The 24381-nt window shown below is 36.0% G+C and overlaps 2 protein-coding genes across 3 annotated transcripts in view; both read right to left on the bottom strand.

Annotated features, from left to right (window-relative positions):
* LOC109074589 (protein kinase C beta type-like) overlaps positions 1-15132 on the bottom strand; it is a 29099-nt gene extending 13967 nt beyond the window's left edge. Inside the window, exons 1-5 of one of the 2 annotated variants that reach the window (XM_042716936.1) lie at positions 14776-15132; positions 14258-14289; positions 4118-4200; positions 1852-1963; positions 1195-1323 (exon numbers count right to left, since the gene is read on the bottom strand). In XM_042716936.1, coding sequence (XP_042572870.1) covers positions 1195-1323; positions 1852-1963; positions 4118-4200; positions 14258-14289; positions 14776-14936 — 517 coding nt within the window. In that variant the 5' untranslated portion in view covers positions 14937-15132. The remainder of the gene's footprint in view (positions 1-1194; positions 1324-1851; positions 1964-4117; positions 4201-14257; positions 14290-14775) is intronic. The other variant, XM_042716934.1, reaches the window with a different exon arrangement.
* Positions 15133-19108: 3976 nt separating this feature from the next.
* LOC109074587 (toll-like receptor 2 type-2) lies at positions 19109-22531 on the bottom strand. Its single transcript, XM_019090606.2, is given in 3 exon segments — positions 19109-20140; positions 20142-21501; positions 22337-22531. Coding segments are annotated over 3 exon segments (2379 nt in total). The 5' UTR covers positions 22348-22531; the 3' UTR covers positions 19109-19132.
* Positions 22532-24381: the final 1850 nt, after the last annotated feature.

Consider the following 24381-nt stretch of genomic DNA (forward strand, 5'->3'; position numbering starts at 1 on the left):
CAGCTAGAGAAGCAGTTTGCTTTCTGCCCTGCTGATATATTATATATCCCACAACAGCACTAACACACACAATGAACACAGACGATATTTGCTTATAACATTACATATTCAAATCTAGCACAGCTGTGGGTTCTCTAGTTTCTGAACAAAGCCCTTCCTCACTACTCCAGTCAAGTAAATTATTATCAGAGCATTTGTTTGAAAAAGCTACTGACCAATTATTAAAATGATTAAAATGTCACATTAAAATGCAGCACATTGAGAATTTTTAGAAGTGTATCTCTTTAAAATCAATAAAACCTTTATAAAGCCGTGTCAGGACTAAATATCCACACACTGATAGTGTAGCTACATAGTAGTTTCAGGGGTTGTAAAATGTTTTGTCAGTTAACCAATCCTGTTATTTATGTAGTATCATCTAAATGAACTGACCTGAATCAAGACTAATTATTTAATATTAATACCTAATTCTATTGTATAAATCGCACCTCAAAATAAAACAGGATTAAAGCATGCCAACTCTGCTGGAAACAAACCTCAGGTTAAACTAGTCTAAGATGATTTGCAGGACTAAATTGTTTTTGAAATGAACAAGCTTGCATTTCACTAGATTAGATTAGACCGGCTGGTTTCTCAGCCTGACGTTCGGTATGCTGTTTTTTAATGTTTTTGAAAAAGTCTCTTATGCTCAACAAAGCTGCATTTATTTGATCAAAAATACAATAAAAATGTTTAAAGTGCCTGTCCTATTTTAATATATTTGATGATATGGCTAAACTGGACTTACAGCAGCTATTACTCTCCATTACAGTGGTGTCACATGATCCTTCAGAAATCATTCCAATATGCCCATTTGATGATCTTCGTATTAAGTTGAAAAGCATATGACACTGATAATTTTTTTTTTTTTTGATCAGTAGAAAGCTCAAAAGAACAGAATTTATTTGAAATAGAAATCTTTTGTAACATTAGATATATCCTTACTGTCACAATTTAATGTACTATTTTGTGGGTGGTTATTATACGTGGCATGTGGTTACTAGGGTGCTCTGAGTGGTTGTTACTGTAGGGTTTCCTGAACCACTAAATTGGCTTAATTTAAGAATTTAAGAGTCACTGAAATATCCCCACTATAATATATATTTATATATATATATAAAGTGTGTGTGTGTGTGTGTGTGTGTGGGAACTCACTGGTCACGCTGAGAACATTATTGGTGATACTAGCATTGATTTGCAGGCGTCCTCTCCTCTCGGTGTGGTCTGTTCCACACAGGCTGGGAACATTCTCCACGCATCGTTTATGAATATTCATCATACAAGCTGCAGAAAACCACACATAATTAGATTGACAGCATGACACATGCAGCGTTTGTTTCTCACTCACTACTTACTCAGAAATGCCCACACAATCACCACAGACACCAGAACACACAAAGATCACACCCACGCTAGCTAATATACAGAACACTAAATAGACAGCTGTATTTACACATGCATGCACTGCACATAATTGTGATTTTAACAACTGAACGATTAAAAAACAATTAATGTTTATATAAGCCCAATCTATATATGTTTATAACTGTGCTATTTTTCATTGTATAGAATATTTATAAGCGTTCAGATTTTTATTGCTTTTTAATTAGTTAAAATTTAAAATACATCTATGTAAACAGATTTATAGTCTCATACAAAGCATAACAAACATTTTGCATTTCATGCATCATTTTCAAATAAGTAAACAGATGAGCAGATCAAACAGTCTATTATGTAATGCATGATCATAACCAGCAGAGGTCACTGTAAGAGGGCTTTCATAGTTTAGTGTGTGTGCAGGTTTAGACTCACTGTCGCATTTCATCCCCTGGTGTATGAGTCCATACAGTAGAGAACCACAGTGGTCACAGAATGTGGGGCTGGAGTATGTGTGTACCTTGAACTTATGTTTACTTCGAGGGTCCTATGACACAAAAACACACCGTTTCTTATCAAAATACCTAATTAGTAAACCTCAGGTTACAACAATAATGCAGAAGCAAACACAGATGCATTCACAATGCAATGTATGGCTGAAATATATAGGGCATATAGGTTTGAAATGTATAGTAAAATTATCAATAGATAAAAATAAAATTATTAATAATCACTATATACATATATGTGTGTGTAAAGCTGTTGTTAGATTTTTTTCCTTCACTCAAATCTTTATATGAATTGAGAAGTTCACGTCACAGTGTGAATTAATTCATGTTTCAGCTCTTACTCCCACCTGAACATGTAAAACATCTGAAAGACAAGCTATATCAGCCTAAATTCACTGTGGCTTAAAATAATTTCATTACATACTAATTCATTTAATAGTGAAGGTGACAGTTATAAATTCATTGTATCGCAGCAAGTGCATTAGAAACAGATGTTACACTTACACCAACACAGTATCACAGAGATACTAGAATTTTTTGAATATTGACATAAATTGATCTTAAAGCTGAAAACAAAATAACAAATTACAAATGTAAATGCAAATCTAAAAAACAAAATAACAATTAAAAAAAACATTATAACAAGTCAGAAAACACAATGACATATCAGACAAACCGGAAGAGGTAGTATAGTCTGATACATTTAAATTTATAGTTACAATACATTTAAACCGAGCTATTTTAAGACCACCTCCGAACTTTCTACCAAGACTCTGCTGTTTTTCGGCTGACAGATGTCTCGTCCAGTCAGTGGTGAGTAATCGCAAACCAATGGCGCTGTCTCAAACTATACCTACCTCTTCTGGTTTGTCTGATTTGTCATTGTGTTTTCTGACTTGTTTTAATCTTTTCTGAATTGTTGTTCTGTTTTCTGAATTATTTTGTTTTTTAGATTTGCATTTGCGTTTGTAATTTGTTATTTTGTTTTCAGAATTGTAATCTGTTTTGCCCTTCATGGCCACCGTACAGGTTAGACTAAATGAAAATAAGAAATTTTGCATTGGGAGCTAGCTGAAATAAAATAAGTTTTTAAATATTTTATTTCAGTTAATGTTTATTTGATTTCAAGAAATGATATACTTTTATAGTGTTAGACTCATAGAAAACGGCAGATAAAAATGCACCTTTGCACAAAAATTCCACATCATGCACAAATAATATCCATTCAATTTATGAGAACATTTTCCGAAGAATTCACATAAATCACCCATTTATTCCTATAGGAAGTTCAGCAAAACTTGAGCGACTGAGCAACAGTAACCAAGGAGGGCGGAGCTTGCAAAAGGTCAGATGCACCCGTATAACTGAAAAAGCAAGCACTGCAACTGATAGCAAGATATACAAGTGGGAATTTAAAAAACAATGAAAAGAATTCTGCAGCACTGTATGAAATGTTATGATAAATTCCTACAGCTAGTGGGCGCCAATGTAGAGACCCAAAGAAATAATGTAAAGCAAAGTTTACTGTAAAAAAAATTAATAAAAAAAAATGCAGCTATGTGAAGAAGCAGAATTTTGACTTGCTTTTCCTTTGTTTAAATAAGTGCAAAGTGCAAATTCAACAAAAACAAGTTAGTGGTCTAATTATTCAGCACCTTCTCGGTGTTCTTCAAGCTTCTGTAAAGGAGTCAGTAGTGAAAGGGTCAAGAATCAAAGCTTTCCTACACATCAGCATCACACAACGAAGATGCAACAAATATCACTTGTGAAGTACAGTATCATTCATGGAAAACAAACATAATTGGCTGCAACGCAGAAACAAAGCACAACACAGGAAATGCGCTTTTACACATATAGGGAGGATGCGCGGTTATAAATAGAGATTAGAGAAGAGAAAACAGATGCCTCTGCCTGTTTGCATGTGAATATATAATGCAAGCAAACACAAGAGGAACATGATTTGTGTTAGGCTCATTAAACAGTACATAATCAGTTACCACTGAATACATATTTAAACTGCTCACCAAGCAGTGTGTCTACATATGTGTGTGAGTGTGTGTGTACTGCTTAGTCACAGGAAGACGTTTCTTCAGCTGAAAAGGAAGTGTACTTCACTATCAGAAAAGATGGCGCAAGAGAAGCCAGAAGGTGGGTGGATGAGGGAGTTTTCTAGTGCATGTGGCTTTACTTACATCTGATGCGGGGCCCTTGTCGGCCCCGGGGCAGGAGAAAGTAACAAACTCATGGCAGCGTTTGTGGACCACGAAACCGCACACTGGGGGAGAGAAAGAGAGAACTTCATTAGGACATTTTTGAACATTTCCATCATTGTGCACAATATTTTACAGGAAGACTGCACAAGCACATTTTTAAGCCAAGCTTGTTAGGCTTTGAAGGTAAAACTATACTGTTCAGAATGAAGACAAACATGTTCTGGTTGTCAAATGTGGATGTAACAGGTTAATAAAAGTTAGTAAATGTGATGAACTACACTGTTGGTTACATGTTGCTTTATTAGTGCTGAGTAACCGTGGCTTTTGTTTGCGAATGCCATGTGGTTAGATATTTTGTGATCTAATATAATCACATTCAGACATATTTAAGTGCAGCTCAAGGGCCCAAATACTTCTTGGAGTCACTGTTTATGTTATTTTTTGAAAAGCTCGAGATGACATATGTGCATCTAGCTATTCATATCAATCAGTGTTGTTTCAGTATTTTTATAACATTTCTTAATGTTTTGAAATAACCCTAATTTTTTATATTTTCAGTTTTCACTTACATTTTTAAGTTTGAGTATTTTTTATTAGGGTAGGTTCATAATTTTTGTTCATTTTATTTATATTTCCATTAAGCTTTTTTCAGTTTTAATTTTAATAATCTTAATATCAATTTAGTTATTTTATTTCAGTCTAATTTTTTAGTTTAAACACACACACACACACACACACACATACATATATAAATGCATGTAAATATTTATATGTACTATAAGTCTAAAAATGTATGCATTTTTATTTCAATTGACTATGAAAGTTAACAATAACACTGACATGAATCTAACTAGTTAAAAATGCAAGTTTGTTTTTACTACATTGTAATTTTTCTAAAGTTTTCAATCTTACTAGGTTTTGTTTTAAATATCTCTATTTAATTTTTTTCTCATTTTTGTTCTTTTTTTAATATTTAAATGTAAAAATATTTATATATATATATATATATATATATATATATATATATATATATATATATATATATATATATTATATATATATTTTACATTTCAAATCTATTCCAATTAACTGTAAAAGTAAACAGTACACACATTTATTAATTTTTTTCACAACACCCTGTAATATAGGCCTAGGCCTTATTTGCACATAAGCAAAAATGTAAAACTATCAAGCTATCAACAAATAAAAGTCACCAAATGTAATTAAACTTCATGTACATTTGAGTCTTGTTGCTTCAGCTGCATTGTGAACTTGAGCCAAGCATTTTGTCTTCCGGCTCATGTTTGCATAATTACCCAATTTGCCTGTTACTTGATCATAAACCTCACAACCAAAGGTTATAAAAGAATATGCCTCTGGAAATCTAATACTCTCTAAATGTTATCGTAAATCACCAAAACCCCATATTCTCTGGTCAGTCCAAACAGGTTCATATTCGGCACAGTTATTGGTAGGGGTCAAAAACACTTTAATCTCTGTATACAATGTTAAACTAGCATTAGGCCAAACTATGAATACATAACACAAGCTAAAAAGAGTCCACATTTCTAAATAACCATGGAGTTCATGGAGGCCTAAATTAACTGTTCACACATTTTCTGTGCTGATTTCTGCAGAACATTTTTTAAATATGTTCAACAAATCAGAAAACACAATCAGAATAATGCACATAATGATAAATGTATACACTGAATTCACTGTAAATCACTTCAAAATGTCTGTCTAATGAATGTAAATGTATAGGCATCCATACTAATAAATAATGCTCTTGTTCAAAATATAGCATGGGATGGGATAAAAACGTAAAAAAAAAACCTAAAAAAAAAAAAAAAAAGATTGAGGCTTTTTTTGTAATCTGCTCTTTTTATAATCAGTCTATCAGTGTGGCAATCAAAGCCTATAATCATAAACCGCTAATAATCATTTGCCAGCTAAGTCCTGATCAGCACTGAATGATGAAAACTGAACTTGGTCTTAACAAGTATTTTTGTCTTATTTGTATGATTAAAATATCTAAAAATCCTTGAATCATGATCATTTTACTTGAGAAGCAACAGCATAAGGTATTTAGCATATCTTTAAGACAAAACTGGTTTGTCTTATTGCACTGAATTTTTTTCCATATAAGTTACGCATAAACTAGTTAAAGATAAGTGCACAAATCTGATAGTGCAGTACAACAAAATACACTTGTCAACAAGTCTAAAAATCATTTTCAGAGTCACTTCAATTAAATGTGTCTTGTTTTGGATGTTTTTTTCCTGCAAAACAAGTCAAAAAGTCAAATTATTAAGAAGTATGCAGTAAACACAGCTTACAAGGGGTAGTTTTGCAGGTACAAAGAGTCCAGCTTGTAGACATTATTATTATTATTATTTTTGCAGGTGTCAAAGATCACATTCTTTAAATAGTTATGATGGTTTACAAATAACCAATAATGAAAAAATAAAACAATATAAAAATATCTTATAATTATGAACTAACTTCAAGCATTAATTATTCTTAGTTAATTTTAACAATATTAGGGGAAGTCGTGGCCTCTGGTTATTCGAGTCTCGGGCCGGCAGGAATTGGGGGTAACACTTAACAATAAGGATGCTCCCCGGGCGCCGCAGCATAAAATGGCTGCCCACTTCCGGGATTCTTAGTTAATTTTAACAATATTAAAATCAAAAGTTGAATCTGTCTATATTATTTAATATAAATCAGCCTATAATTTTAACAATATTAAAATCAAAAGTTGAATCTGTCTATATTATTTAATAGACTTCAGCTGATAAGAACTAACAATAAACAGTTGTGTTTTTATTAACTAACATTAATTAACAAAGATTAATACATGCTGTAACAAATGTATTGCTCGTAGTGTTGTTAATGTATTAACTGACATTCGCTAATATTGTACAGTCTTACTGCCTATATATATCTTGCTTATATTAATTAAGCATACTTTTAAGCATAATGAATTGTAAATGTTACTGACAAATAAAACTGGCTTGACAACCATAAAGAAAGAAGCAACAATCAGATAAACACACACAAAACATCACAGGACTTCAGACTTTAATCACTGGGAACTAGCATTCATATTAACCAGACTATTAAATATGTATTGTTTGACAAATTATTTATGAGGTTGATAATCCAATGGCAGCTGTTGCGATCTGTGATTTAGCCGTAAACCTGTTTCACAAAAAAAGCTATTTCTGTCTGAATACCTGGGTGGACTTGACAGGCCAGGTAAACATCAATACAGGGGTAGAGGTGAGGGAAGGAACAACAGACTGGTATGCACTGACATTCCAGCCACAAGAACACATGCATAGTTGCATAAAGGAGGCGACAGGGAAAGTTGAGTCACAGCGGCCAGATTGAAGCTAAAGGATCTCCCCTTCACATGTGAACAGTCTATTCTACTCAGCACACCCTTCCCCTTTTCTATAGAAGCATTCCAGGACATTCCCTCTTTAATCTGTCAGTTGTTGCCTAGCAACAAGACCTAAGGGTTAAAGAGTGTGGAACTGTTCTCTCCACTAAATGTCAAGTACAGTCTCCCTCAGTCTAACTCTTGACAATATCACAATTATACACATGTAGCAGAGAGCGGGGTGAGATGTGTGACTTCCTTAATCTAGCAAACTGTATACAATTTTTGCTGTGTGATTATATACACTCCCTTTGATAAGATCTCTTTAATGTTTTTAAATTAAGTCTCTTATGCTCACCAAGGCTGGATTTATTTGATAAAAATACAGTAAAAACAGTAAAATTTTGAAATATTCTTAATAACGTCTCTGTTTCATTACATTTTAATGTTTCATTTATTCCTGCGATGAAAAGCTGTATTTTCAGCATCATTACTCCAGTCTTCAGTGTCACATGATCCTTCAGAAATCATTCTAATATGCTGATTTGTTGCTCAACTAACATTTCTTATTATCCTCAAGGCTGAAAACACTTATTCTGCTTAATATTTTTGTGGAAACCATGATTTTTTTTTCAGAATTATCTGATGAATAGAAAGTTCAAAAGAACAGCATTTATTTGAAATGATCTTCTGTAATATTATAAATGTCGTTACTGTCACTTTTGATCAATTTAATGGATTACTACAGGATAAAAAATTAATTTCTTTCAAAAAAAAGCCTTGACCCCAAATTTTGAACTGTAGTTCATGTGGAAAGGGTCTTTTAAAAATGTTCATTTTCTACAAAGCATGTAAAATGAACCAAATCTGAGGTGGTGCTCAGAAAAACTATTCAAGTATTGATTTACCTTTATGTATTTATGTACAACACTAACTTTTTAAGCATTCCCAATAATTCAACCTGCCTGTGGACATCACATTTTCTCGCTAACCTACTTTTTATAGAAATCATATTTGTCCCATTATAGACATCTCGAAATATAATTTGGCCTATTAACTTCAACTTAGGGCTGCACAATTAATCGAATTTCTAATCACAATTACAGTTATGGATGCCACAATTACGTAATCGTTCAAAGCGGCAATTAATCATTCAAAGTCAACTTATATTCTGCATGCTTAAGATGCGTTTTTTTCTTTTTACATGTTATCTTAAGGGTTTTCCACATTCTTTTAATTTTGGTTTTAGTATTACATTATAATACCACTCATATTTTTACTTTTTTATAATTTAAAGAAGAAACCAATCCGATGTATAGTTGACTTTTGAGGCTTAATACTATAGGAAAGCACTAAAAGTTTTTCAGTTATTGTGTTTTCATCTCGTTTATCTCGCTTATAAAAATACGGCATGCAGTTGCATCAAACAATGGCATAAACATCATTTGATTTAAATTTTGATAATCGTAATTAATAATTGCAATTACAATTTCAAGGGAATAATCGACAATTATAATTTTTGTCATAGTCGTGCAGCCCTTCTTCAACAAACTTTTTCTTGACAAGAGGCAACTTAAGTGGCACAGCTTCCCCAGTTCACACCTACGCATTTGTGTACCATTAAGATAAGACAAACGTTCCAATGTTTGGAAGCTGAGCAAGTTTGAACTTGCACAGTATCTAGAAGTTCTCTAACTAAATCTCTAACACTAAAATATGGCACTGCAGTGACAGAACAGCTGCTTTTGCATAGGCAGGCTAACACTACTGCACCCTCGCCATTTAAACCTGTGTCTTGTTCTTTGTTTGTTGCCTTTGATGGACAGTGCATGCAGTCTTAAATAAGGAGACAAACAGTGAGTACCAAACTTAAAGCTTTTAATCCACTGCTTGCAGCCACATTTAAATGTGACAAATCACTGGCCAATGCCCACCAATCTCTTTCCATAGTACCGTAAATTAGTGTCGCAAACATTAATTGCTTACGTGAATATTACAACCTGAATTACTCCCGAGCTTCCTGGACAATATGGACCATGTGCTTAAATACAACACACTAGAGAGAAATGAAGAAAATGACAGTTGTGTTTGCAAATGACTCTGCCACGATGCTAAGGTGTTATGGTTGCAAGGATATTGCTATGTGGTTACTAGAGAGTCCTGTGTTGTTGCTAGGATGTTCTAGGATTGTTCTAGATGTGGCTCAGATCCCTCCCTCAGTGAAAGTTCAATGTAAGTTTAACTGGCACAAACATAAAATTGAGTTCTCAGCTTACAGGGAATGTTCTTAGAACTTTCGCTAACATTCTTTAAAGTGACGTGACGTGACATACAGTCAAGTATGGAGACCCATACTCAGAATTCGTGCTCTGCATTTAACCCATCCAAAGTGCACACATACACCGTGAACACACACCTGGAGCAGTGGGCAGCCACCATACAAAAATAAACAAAACTGTGCTTAAAATCAGCTTTGAAATTGATTGAGAACCTTTAACTTTAGTGGTGAGGTTTTGTTCAAATGCTTAGTGATGCTTTTCCTAGCAGTCACAACTAATAAAAGGAATTACAGTGAACACGAACCAAATGGCGAAACTAGGCCTTTACACACATTCATTAGGGAATCTCTTAAATCCCACAGCTATGCATCTTAATTAGAGTCAAGGTCATTATTAATTATAACTTTGCATTCAATTATTGCCCTCCAGACATTACAGATGTGTGATTCAGAAGATTCATGCTGTCAGTGATGACAGGGTTCTGTAGCAAAGGCCTGCTATCAGTTTGTCTGTCCCTTTAAAACTCTCCAAGCAACCTCAGAGTCCATGCAGTCACTATCATAACATTTCCAAACACTGCATCCAGTGTTCCATTAGTGTAGAAGTCGTGCAATTTACTGTAAACTAAATGTTACTGTTTACTTCACAGTCATTGTTTGTTGAGTGGCAATTTGTTTTCTGATCTGACAAGCTTCATTAGAAAAATGAGTGAACTGAAGGAGGAACCGAAGCCATAACTAAAGACCAGGACATTATAGAGACTTCACGGGATGGGCTCTTTAGACTTAAGCTAGGAAGCAACCACGTTTAAAAAAATAAAACACTCCGAGCACCTTAGCAACCACATAGCTGAACCCTGGCAACCACTCACTGTTGTGAATTTTGCACAGGAAAACACTACTATCAGTAATACATAATTTTTAAAGAAAATTAAAGACAATTTACAGAATAAATTGAAGGGAACACAATATGTTTTCGAAATGTAAATGAGGAAGCAAGCAATGAGTATCAAGTTTCAAAGTTTGAAAAAACAACTTCCAACCATTATGATCTCCATTTTCTTTGAACTCATTTTACAAAAAACTTAAGGCTTGAATACCTCTGTTCCCAACCACTAGAATATGGAAACACTTTCAGAGTAGTAAGCTTACATATAAATTGATAAGAATCATAATGTAAATGAAAAACAATGACAGCAACTGTTACTTTTTCAAACATCACATTTTGGCACTGTTCCATCTTGTTCAGGCCTGTGTAATTTAATACGAACCTGCCTGCTTGGGTTTATAGATTTACATGCATGCAGGAGCACAACAAGTACATGTTTTGCAGTGGTAGAAAGATCAGTGATGTTAATGAACGAATTAGTAATGTGATGACATCACAAAAAGCATTATATTTGGCTGCAGCTTTAACAATGGCATTAATACAAGCATTTTGTACAATTTCAAACATGTCTTTGGTTAACTGAACAGTAGCCTTCACTTCAACCTCTTGTTTGCAATTTCATCTCTATGCACCACCTCACTCTCTTCACCTCATCCTCAGTCTGCAAGTATTTGCCAGTAAAATTAAATGGTAAAAATAGCTGTTGTGCTTGTATCAGACACATCTCTTTGTTACCTGAAGCAGGTCAGGGACACACAGCTCTGACCTCCTCTCATACCTTCTATTTTTCACTTCTACCAATTATAAACCCTTACGAGAAAAATAAAAAGTGACAAGTATGAGACGTCAAACTTAAATTAGTCTTGTAAATTTTTATGTAAATGTACCTATTAATATTTGCATTAGGAATTTAAAGAACACATGAAAACGCATTTGTATGTGTGTGTGTGTGTGTGTGTCAAGTAAATGATCAACATTAACTGTTAACATATCGCTGCATCAGCGACAGCCCAGCTGGCCCTCACAGAGTACTAAAAATATATCAACAGAGTGAATATGTCTTGCTGCTTATTAAACATAAAAACTGCCAAAATGGATGGAATTTTTGTATGACTATGCATTACAGCAATTATATAAAAATGATAATCATGCCAACATACTGTACAAAATGGCATTAGATGATAAAACAGAGCAAAGATTTACTGTAAAAGGGATACTCCATCCCAAAATGAAAATTGTGTCATTAATCACTTACCCCCATGTCGTTCCAAACCCGTAAAAGCTCTGTTTATCCTCGGAACACAATTAAAGATATTCTGGATGAAAACCTGGAGGATGTGCTGTTTCTACGTGTATTTAGCTTTGATTTGAAATAAAACAGCGCATCCTTGTGGCGTGGATGATACAGAAGAGCATACGCAGCATATGGAGATAATGAGAGACAGAGAAGACCGTTGACAAAGGAATTATTGAATAAAGTCGTTATTTTTGTTTTCTTCGCTTAAAAAAAGTGTTCCCGTCGCTTCATATAACCCAGATTGCACGTCTGATGGCAGATGGAGTATTCTGACGACGACTTTCATACCTTTTATGGACCTTGACCCTGTTATTTATGTTGCAGTCTATGGGACAGTCTCAAGCCTCCAGGTTTTCATCCAAAATATCTTAAACTGTGTTCCGAAGATGAACAGAGCTTTTATGGGTTTGGAACGACATGGGAGTAAGTGATTAATGACACAATTTTCATTTTGGGGTGGAGTATCCCTTTAATATTGACAGGCTTTCATATACATTAGATGATGCCAGAGGAATGAACTATCAGAAAACTAATTCACTACAGAACACAATATTAGAGACTGCAAAGATAAAGAGCCACTGAAGAGATATGTCGCTCTAAGTGTGATAAAATATGTTAATCAATTCCATAAATTTTGAATTTGCTGAAGACCATGTGGAGGCAGGAAACATGGGAATGAGGCGTTATTTCCGCAGACAAGCCAAGCAGTCCATTTGTACAGAACTCATTGTGCTAAAACACGCAGATGACAACTTCGGTGTATTAACTGTACTGTAATGCTTAGCATAACGGTCACTACTTAAATATCAAAGATTATTCACATATCGGTGAGCCAAATGTTTTGGAAACACATATTTAAAGCTTGGAGCAATTTAAGATTTAAACTGAAAGATTTGCTGAAAATATTCCTTTCCATACAAAAGATGGAGAAAAAACACAACATGATTTCCAGGTTTCATTTTTTTCTGACAGGTGGGGAATCTTGATTTGATAATTACCTTAAGACTAATTGCATAGTCCATAAGTTATTTCACCTATAGGCAAAGCAGTTGTACGTTTGTCATCTGAATGCTTTTTAAGTTGACTTCAGTGAAAAACATTGAATCTGCTATCTTATTAAAGTAGTACTGCAATGTAGTAATTGTGGATGATGTGTTTTTAACGGCCCTTTAATGATCTGAGTAGGAGGCGATGTGTTAAGGATAATGCTGCCAAATGCCAGTATAACTGCAGTTTGGGCTGTTACGTTCATTGCAACAGTGCCTGAATATTGTATTTCATATCTGAATGTTCACTTTGCAGTTCACATGGGGAAGTTGTCACCAAGGGCTATACTCAGTGATGCCAAGCTAAGAGACAAAAGTTCAATTCGATTACAAATGCTTTTCTCTAGCAGCGCTTTTGTATGGAATTTATTTATTTATTTACTTGTTTAACCAGGAAGGTCCCATTGACATACAATATCTCTTCTACCAGGGAGTCCTAGTCAAGATAGGCAGCAAAGGCCAAAGTTACAAAGAAATACACATCACCACACAATGAACAAACATAAAGCACAATTTTCTAAAAACAATACAAATCCTAGTCAGTTATTATAACATGTGCACTGTTCTATACAAACAGATTTTAAAATATTTTTAAACATAGCAAGAGATGGTACAGATTCTATATGTAATGTACCTTGAAGCTCATTCCATACATACGGAGCATTACTAGAAAAAGCTGAACGACCTATCTCTGTATGAAAACATATGGAATGGAAATAATGGTGCAAATGTGCAGCTGCGGCTGAAACTTTAAGGTATGTGCCTATACAGAAACAAACTACCCGAGGAAATATTCAATGTCGAATAAGCTGTGACAAACAGATCTTATGAGAAAACCTAACTGTTTTCACATTAATTGTATGATGTGATCCATATGAAGGAAAAAGTAAGCATAAGAGTCAAGGAGGCGTAAGAAGATCCTACAAAATAAATGTATGTGAATTAACCACTTAAAATAGTTACAAACTGCTGTGTGTGTTGGCTGTGACAACTAACAACAGCTGCCACTCTCAATTTCCTCAACTCGCCACTAGAAAACCAAAAGGCTTCTCTGTATTTCTTCCTCAAACACAAGCAAATTCAATGAAAGAACAATGTAAACATGTTTGCAACACCGCTTGCTTTCAAAAAGCAAGCAGCTGTCACGTAACAGAAAATAAACAGTTGCAGTCATTGAAAATGCACAGACTCAAATTTCTCTAGGGGGCCAAAGACTCTTACCTTGACACTGGAAGCCTTGCTTGCCGAAACCCCTGCAAAAGAGACGAGACTGTGTGAGAGATTACAGCACAGAATTGCATTCCTCTGCGCTCAGCAGCAAGACGCGCAGGCGCGCCATATTCCGCAAAATCGCCAAATCCATCTCTAGGATGATGATGATGATGATGATGGCTTAATCATAACGAGAGAGATTTCTCGTGATAGCCAGTTAACATTTATCCTTACTACAGCAAGAGAAGAGCCTAAACAAATGTGCTGTAGCCTAATTGCATAAACATACAAGCGCACTGAAATCTAAACACCTCGTAGAGGTGCAGCATTGCGCTGGAGTCGCTGCGCTCGTCGCTTGTCTTTTCCGTCTGCGCTCGGCGTCTTTGTTCAGAGTTGACAGCACTGCGGATGTCTGAGAGCGTTCAAACGCTTTGGTGTTTTTCCTGTCGCGAGCATCAAGTGAGTCACCTGTGCCTTTCGCTGCCGTTTACATACAACAACACATTTGCGTCCTCCAGCGTACTCACCAGATGAAGTCGGTGCAGTGGCTGCAGAAGGTCGGTTGCTTGAAGAAGCGCGCGATGAACTTGTGGTTCTTCACTTCGTGCACGTTTTTCTGCCTCAGCGCGCCCTGCCTGGCGAAGCCTCGCGCGCCCCCCGCATCCTCCGCAGCCGCTGGGTCGGCCATGATGGGGACGGAATGGATGTAGTGGGTAGAAATCTCCTCGACTTGTAGCCTGCGCCGTTGTACGGGGTCTTGCTCAACTTGCGCTTCGCTTCCCGGTTGGTCGGCACGCGCGCGCGCAAACGCCTGCCTCTCCCCAGCTGACTGTCGTCGCGATCAGCGCTCAGTAAGTCACACTGTAACCACGCCCCCTTCTTGCAGCCGTTTTGAATGACTATTGCGGTTGAGAAAAACATTTTGGTAGCGCAGCCCGATTGAAAAACCCGTCCAAAAAGAATTTCCGAGGAAACTGTCATTAGAAGGGTCATTTGGGTCATTGTTGATTTGGCGCATTGCAAACATTTACCAGCTTTCCGCCAAGACGCTTAAAATAATATTGACATTGAAATTGTGCTACGTGGGTATCACATGTTGTGTTGTTACCCTCACTGTGTGGACGTTTAATTATTATTCAGTGTAAAGTTGAAACTGTACTATTTTAATAGTTTGTAGTATTTTTTATATTACTGTAGTATTTTTGTATTTTGTTTTAGGCATATCTGTTTGAAAACTAGAGCATGACACTAATAACAATAAGGTCATGGGTTCGATTACCAGATAATGCAGGAGCTGGTAAAGTATAAACCTTGAATAAGTTGTTTTGGATGAAAGCTTCTGCTAAATGCATACATTTGCTTTATAAGTTTACTGCTTTAATCAAAACTGTGTCAGAACCAATCCCATAACTGCTTTTACCATTAAAACAAAAAAAAAAAACAAATACAAATTTATATGGATGGATTCACAATCAAAATCAAATTAAAACTAAAAACGACAAAAATAGTTGCTCTATTACCCTCCATTTTTACCTAAATTCATGTGAAAAATTTTCATTTGAGATGTTAAACATATTCAAAACTGAAACAGAGCTAAGACATGAAACATGAGGCAACATCTCTAAAAACATAAGCGACATTGTTAGTGCATACACTTTTGCAATTATGTCATGTCATGTTATAGACTGTCCCATTTTGTGCAATCTTTGTGGGTTGAGTAGAAATACATATGAAAGTAGTGTTACAACCCTCCCAGTGTGGTCAGCCATGACATTTCAAGTTTTTTTATTTATACATTTTTTAATATGTAGATTCAAATTTTTATTTACCCAGAGAGCATGCTGAGTTAGTTGACACCAGTTCTGTAATTTATTAAAATTCCTTAAAATAATCTCATACAAAAGTATATATGTATTAAACCAGGCATGAAATCCTTGTTGTTGTTTTTTTTACATAAAATATATATATTTTTGCTGTTCTTTACACACTAATGCTGGCCTATATTACCCTTCCAATTCATTAAACCAGTTTAGATAATACTGTACGTAAGTTACTTTATTATCTTTGTCCCCATACTTCAGTCACAAATTAAACTTAAACTTCAGTGTATATATTAGGTGCCTCAAAAACCTTTTCCCTCATGATAGACTGGAGGACAGTCTTTAAACTTCTTGCAGGAACTTAAGGATTCCGTTGTGCACAAAGGTTTTGCAGCCATGATGAAACCTCCAGAAACCTTATAAGTTATTTAGAGACCAGTCTTTTTTGAGAGGGCTCTCAAAATGGATCAGACTGTATGTGGCAATTCTGAGAAGCCCCAAAAGCTATCTCAAGTATCTTTTTTAACTGTCATGTTGGTGACAAATTGTTTCAGAAAAATGTTGGCATTCAAACCTGTAATTTTCTACAAAAAAACAACAGTATTGACTTGTACTTTCACTTGCACTTTAAAAAGGCTGGTTTTTGAAAAAGTGGCAATTCTTTTAAGCTTTTATTTTTCTCAGAAAATGTTTCGGTTCTCTTTCCAGCAGCATCTGATGCAAATATTGTGGTTAAAGCCTAGTGGTCTATGATCTGAACTGATTTAAACCCCAGTAGTGGTGACCCATGAATAAGGGTTCACTAAAATCACCATTGTGCCCTTGAGAAAGACACTTAACCCCAGGCACCACCAAGGGGACTGTCCTTGCAATTACTGTTCAAGAGCAAAGCATAAAATGACTGAATGAGGAACATTCAGACCTCCCACTTGTTCTTTATTTGGGGAAACAAAAAAATTCCCCTTTTAATTTGCATTAATTCTGCCATTTAGCAGACGCTTTGCCACAACATATGATATTAAAACTTAAAACGATTAACTGACCGTATATATATTATATATTCTTCACTCTGTCTTGATGCAATTGATGATCAGATACTGACCAAGGGCTCATGAAAGAGATCTGAGTTTACTAACAAACACAAAAGAGCTCATCATTGAGGCATATCCTCACATCATCCAGCCTGACAGATGTGATCACTGTTAAATGTTATCTGACTCATACTGCTCACGCAGCGTGTTCACTAATTAGCTTGTGATGAACCCACTGGGGGGTCACCAGTCAGGTTATTAATAAGGACTCAGTCTGTGATTGCATTATTAAAACATGCAATATTCTGTCAAAGTTTACAGTTTATTATATATAGACATGACCCTCACTAATCATCACTAAAACCCTTTTCTTTGAATCACGTGCATTGGCAACAAAAGCATTTAATAGAGTCATCTTCTGAGCTCCACACTGGTACAAGATAATACAGTGTCAATTCATTGCACAAAATTGCATGCTTGATTTAGGTTTCATCATGAGAACAAGAATGTTATATTGTGAGAACATTATGGCGCTTTTCCATTACCAGTACCAGCTCAACTCGACTCGGCTCGCTTTTCGCTCCGGTTTCCATTGCACATAGTACCTCCACAATGGTACCTGGTCGTCATAGCGACGCCGCTGGAAACTGCAGTGACGTAATCTTTTACGCGACACACACCCGCTACCCACACACACATGACAATGGAGGAAATCGAGTGTATGCTGTTCTTGGTCCTCGGGATGTGGCTGTTTCTCACAGCAAGAAGACAAACGTTGTTTCTGGAGAGGCTGAGGGAGGCAAAATGAAACGCTGCTGACGGGGTTCTTCAGGATACTCCGTTTGGCGCGTGCAATGATGACGCGGTGAATGGTGACGAGGTGAATGGTGACGATTCTCTCTGACCAATCAGCAGTCCATCCAACAGGTGGCGCCGTGGTAATAAAATACTATTTAAAAAGTTGTCAGTATCATGTGATTTCTGGAAAAAGAGACCTAAAACAGATCGTTTGCAATAATATCAAGACTATCAAAATAGACCAAATTCTTTTTTAAAAAGTGAGAAGTCTGCAGTATGCAGGCCTACAGACAACATGCTAAAAACGAAAGAATAAGTCTAATATAATAGGATATGAACAAAAGAAAGTTACCAGAAGAGTAATCGTTTGTGATTTTATTACAGTTTATTATTGCTATTGTCACATACATTAGCATTTGATTCAGTCTAATGTTATTTGCTTATAGGTGACAGAAAAGTGGCTGAACTCATTGTGAAATCATCATACTGGTGATATACAATAGGTAATCTGATATACAAAGGTATACAATCATTATAGATAACCTCCCATTGTCACATCTCTCATTACATAAACACATTCTACTGATAACACATGGCCTGGAAAATTCATATTTGTTATGCTAATATTGTACCTCGAACCATATGCATTCACATTGCTGTCAGTGCTCTGAACATATCATGTGTCTGTGAAGTAACAATGGGCCTATGTATGAAAGCAGGCACATCTGATTTGGTATTATCCTAGCTGACAGACATTGCATTTTGACACTTTGTAAATATATTATATTATCCACATTGTCACTTTTGATAGATCTGACATTTTAAACTCTGCAAATGTTAAAATACATTATACAGTAGTGTTAGTTTTGTTTTATTTATGTGCTATTGTAGCATTTATTAATATTTTGAACATTTACATTTACATTTACATTTAATCATTTAGCAGACGCTTTTATCCAAAGCGACTTACAAATGAGAACAGTAGAAACAATCAGATCAACGAGAACAACAATGGTATACAAGTGCTATGACAAGTCTCAGTTAGTCTAGTACAGAACACGTAGCCAGGGTTTTTTTTTTTTTTTTTTTTTGAATGTTCAGTTTGTTATGTTTTGCTTTTAGTTCATGATAGCAATACAGGCCTACAAAAAAAAGTAATGCATCATAGACACATTGCATTTTGGTACTTGGCCAGTTTTGATTAGTCTATATTTGTCACACAACCTGGCAAGCCATTAACATTCATCTCTCTGTAGAGCAGCTCTCAGATTGCTCCAGAACTCGCTTCTCTTTTCCTCCTCCTCAGGCCACTCCAGATACGTCCTGGAGTTCATAATCTTCCTCAGCTTGCAGAAACGCTTGGGAATGGTCTCCTTCTTGATTGGTTCTAGAAGTACCAGCACAGCAGAGTCATTGTGTTCATCGACTATGCGGAAATGTGAGAAGTCCAGCTCGTAACGGCACCATTCGCTGGTAACAAAGTGCTCAGACAGAACAAAGAGAGTCCGATGGCTCTTCTCAATCGAGTCGATGATGTTGTCCACGATCCAGCGGCCCGGCTGGAAGTCCCGTTTGTGCAAACACAGGGCAAACGGAGGATGAGCGCTCTCTAGTTCTGGAACAAGGATCTCCTCGACCCACTCAGCGTCATGTTGACTGTAAGATACAAAAGCATCATAGTGGAGCTCTTCGGCCAGTCGACCAACTGCAGGTTTTCTTTTGGCTTGTATCCATGCTTTAGTCATCTGCAGATACCATATGACGTGAAGCTTATGGCAGGTAACAACAATAAGTCCAAGCGCTATGATAATCACAGAACAAAGCACTGAGACAGCAGGGATCATATAGCACTCGAAAACTGACAGTCTGACACTGTCAATAGAATCACCTCTGAGAGTGAATGGAGTATCACACACATAATTGCGACGACTGTCCCTTAGTGTGATGAAAAGGTCAACATCCTGTTTAAAGAAAGATACAAACTTGCAGGAGCACACAAAATTGTTATCACCTGATTCCAAATATTGTAGGTTTTTGAATCTGTTCAAATCACTCCTGTTAAACATCCGCAAGGCGTTCCTTTGGATAAGCAGTGTCTGCAGCCTTGGAAATAATTCACCCTGTGGGAGTTTTATAAATCGGTTGCCTGTCAATATTAGCGTAATAAGTTGGGGAAATCTTTGGTTGAAAACCATCAGATCGTTTTCACTGAGATCCAAGACCGTCAAGCTAGAAGGCAGGCAATGGGGTCATCTTACGTAGCTTTGTGCTGGAAAGGTTCAGAAACCTGAGAGTCGCTGGCCAACTACACTTTTCTGGCATAGAAACAAAACTGTTATGGCTTAAGTCTAAATATGTGAGGCTCTTAAGGTTAGTGGCCAAATGAGACATCAGCCCAAGGGATTTTAAAACGTTCTGGCTCACGTTAAGAGTTATGAGGTTTTGATATGCACCAAAACCCGTAGATAACGTCGATGCAATTGTCAGGTCTGAAAGGAGGTTCTGACTCAGGTCCAAATATTGAAGTTTTTTCAACAGGACAGTAGTTATTGGCGGAATAACAAACACTGTGCCGTTGATCACGGACACCTTGTGGAGATTCAGCAGCAGAAATCCCAACTGCTTCATGCTACTGAACTCAAAGAATCCTTGGATGTCGAGATTACGTATGTAGGCCGTATGTAAGTTTTCATAATGTGTGTAAGAAGCTCTCTGCCACCACCCTTGACCAATCAAATGTACTTCTTCAAGACCAATGTAAGACAAAGAAGAATTATCCATGACCATCAAAAAAGAGGTCAATGCTTCATCAGTTGTGGTGCAATTATGTAAACTCAAGCTTTCAGTCCCACCTTCTCTCGTCGCTTTAAAGGATTCTGTCGAAGTGTTTGTTCTGAGTTCAACATCTTTGATAGTCAGCCGAGTTTTAGGGTGGGAAACATCTTGAAGAACCTTAGAGACTAATTCTGGATCATTCTGAAATAGACTCTGAAGGCTCAAAGAGACTAAACTTATGGGACTGGCTGCTTTTAAGCTCCCGTTCTCATATGACCTCAGGTTACTGCCAATGAATGTCATCTCATCCAGATGGGTGAGCCCATCTAAGCCATTCTTGCACACCTCTCTCAGTGAAGGACTACCGAACTTCAGCGTTCTAAGGTTAAGGAGAGACTGAAAAATGGGAGCAGGTCCCAAGGTGGTGTATGGGTTTCCTGCAAGGTTCAGTTGCTGAAGAGAGTTTAGCTCGTGGAACCAAGACGAAGATAGCTTTTCTAGGTTGTTTAAGGACAGATCAAGAACTTCCAGCTTATGTTGAGATTTGAAAGCCTCCTTGTGTATAAACTTGAGCTTGTTTTTATGCAAGTTCAGGGTTTTCAGCTTACTATATGGACTGAGATCATTCATGTCAATAGCCTCAATTTGATTGAATGGCAGGTCAAGGCAAAGATCATTCGCTGGAACTTTTGGGACCTGTTGGAGATGATTTAGTGAACAGTTGCAAAAATATTGCTGATCACAATTACATGTCCAGGAGTAGTCAAAGCCTTGGGCCAAAATTAATAAAAAAAGTATTACGGACTTCTTTGCTTCCAAGGGTCTCATCCTGTAAAAAAGAGAATTAAAAAAAAATAATAATAATTTTATTTAGTAAAGATGCATAAAATTGACTAAAAGCCTAGTACACACTCTAAAAACAAGCCATAAGAATAGGGCACAATATATTGTATTAGTATGAAGGAATTTACCGTAAGGAGTTTCACATTTACGCATTTAGCAGATGCTTTTATCCAAAGTGACTTACAGTGCATTCAGGCTAACATTTTTTACCTAACATGTGTTCTCTGGTAATTGAACCCACAACCTTCTGCTCTGCTAACACAATGCTCTAACACTGAGCCACAGGAACACAGTTTTACAGGTGTTTGACCTGTAATTAATTTTTGCACTGCATGGCATGTATATTTATAGAGTTAACTGAAATGCCCATAAAATTAATGGACGAATTAAAATAATTAATGTAAGAAATTTAAATAAATGCTGTTCTTTTCACAAAAAAATAAATAAATATTAAGCAGCACAATTGTTTTCAACATTGACATTAATAAGAACCGTTTCTTGAGCAACAAATCAGCATAATGGAATCATTTCTGAAATATATGACACTGAAGACTGGAGTAATGGCTGCTGAAAATTCAGCTGTGCGTCACAGTAATACATTTAGCATACACAAAAGGAGAAACTCACCGAACAGAAATCCACAATTTCTGATCCAAAACGGTCAGTCAATCAATGCACTTTCACTTCGTTCTGTGACTACCTCAATTTTACAGCTGGTTTTGTATAATCGCAAGCTTATGATTGCAGTATTAAAACATGTTGAATATTAAAGTACTACCAGTCTAGCATATTTCAAGACAGAAGAAGTCAACTTTGATTACCTGCCTGCCATAATTATGTCTGGTCCACTTTTCTATGCAAACTGCAGTTTGGCCGTAGTCATAAAAGTAGAAAACAAACAAACATGTGTGAGTCACCGGAGGTAGTGACACAATAGCCTGATTGAAACTTACAAAATCATGACTCTTTTATCAGGAACATAGATTTTAGGGAACCACCCATAGAGACCAGTCTCAGAGCATGTGTAAATGCAACTTGCATACTTCATTTATAGCTATAGTTGGGTGATAAGTATTCAGACTGTCTCAACTGTCCTACACAGCTTTTATGCAAATAGTTTTTTGTAAAACTATTTCAGATATCGGTTTGTTTTCACCACACTAAAAACCAAATTAAGGATTCGAAAAGAGGAAGTAGCATTTTTTTAAGCAAGGCATGAATTTTACTATAAAGTATCTCTATATCAGTCTTGTGGTTATTGCAGGGCACACCCAGTGCTTTTCATAACCAGCTTTAATTCGAGGCACTGCTAATATTTTACAAAGAGTAATAAAAAAAAGAGAAGAGCCCTGTGATAAAATACTGTGATCCTCATGATGAAAATGATAGAGAGGAATTTTAAGTTGTCATATTTATGGTTTTATGTTGAGTACTTGCTTTTATTTGTTATAGATAAAATATCTTGACTCGTCCCTTGTGTCACCAGTAAGTGACGGGTGAAAAGTGGCATAAACCTATATCAGACATAAACAACTTTCTCAATTAACTTGGGACATATAAAGTTACTCTGCTATTTCTGCTCCAGTTGATTTGAACTGCTGATGGCACAACAGTATTTTTGTGTTTGAATTTCAGATACAAATAGAGAAAAAATTATACAAGTCACGTTTAGTGTAAATATGCAGACTGAGTCAAAAAAGGAAAGTGCTGGCAGCATTAACTTAAGTTCCTATTAGCATCAAAACTCTCTTGGATAGTTAAAACAGAAGAAAGAATGGCATAAAGTATTACTTCTAAACATGTTTTACACTAATGGTTCAGAAAGGAAACCTTGCAAGTTTAATTTGTAGGGAAGCAGATGGTTTAAGTGTCTGGTTTGGACACGTGCTTCTGCCTTGAATAAAAAATGAATACACTGTCCATACCTTCGGGATAAATTTGGATATGCCAATCCATTTATTGTCCATTTGGCATATTGCAAACAACCAAAAAAAAAACAGTCTTAAACAAACTTAACTTAGTCTTCATAAAAACAAAATATTTTAAATTCAAGATAAACTGTTACGAGTCCTGCACGGTATATGCTCAACACAGCACGGTCAAAAAATTTGCTTGACCTTCCATTACGCAACCTGTCCCTAATCAAAACCCTACCTAAATACACACAAAATAATCAAAAATTACAACTCAATACAATGGCTCCAACATAGTTTATACTAAAAAGAAGGCATGTTCTGTGTGTACCATATAATGATATTCTGGTCTCTAAAATGTCTTGGCTCATTTCTTTAAATGGGATTTGATCTGCTACCAGGCAAAAACTGAACGTCTGATCACATAAAATAATAGCACACCTCTCCTCAACAAGAAATATGACTTTTTATGTCTTGTGTTCAAAACCCCAATCCTACTTGACCAATGATAATTTTTATGTATTTAAACCTCGTATTGTGTAAACATGCAATAACTGAATGGCAACAGCCAATAATGATCATCTACCACAACACATCTTGCAGGCCACATCGCAAAACGATATTCTGGATCTGGAAAAGAGTAGGCTAATTGAGATTTAAAAAAAAATATATATAGTGGGTAGGGAAAGTATTCAGACCCCCTTACATTTTTCACTCGTTTTTATATTGCAGCCATTTGCTAAAATCATTTATGTTCATTTTTTTCCTCATTAATGTACACACAGCACCCCATATTGACAGAAAAACACAGAATTGTTGACATTTTTGCACATTTATTAAAAAAGAAAAACTGAAATATCATATGGTCCTAAGTATACAGAGTAGACCCTATGCTGTGACACTCATATATTTAACTCAGGTGCTGTCCATTTCTTCTGATCATCCTTGAGATG

This window comes from Cyprinus carpio, chromosome B1, assembly GCF_018340385.1.
Source record: "Cyprinus carpio isolate SPL01 chromosome B1, ASM1834038v1, whole genome shotgun sequence".
NCBI classification, from domain to species: Eukaryota; Metazoa; Chordata; class Actinopteri; order Cypriniformes; family Cyprinidae; genus Cyprinus; species Cyprinus carpio.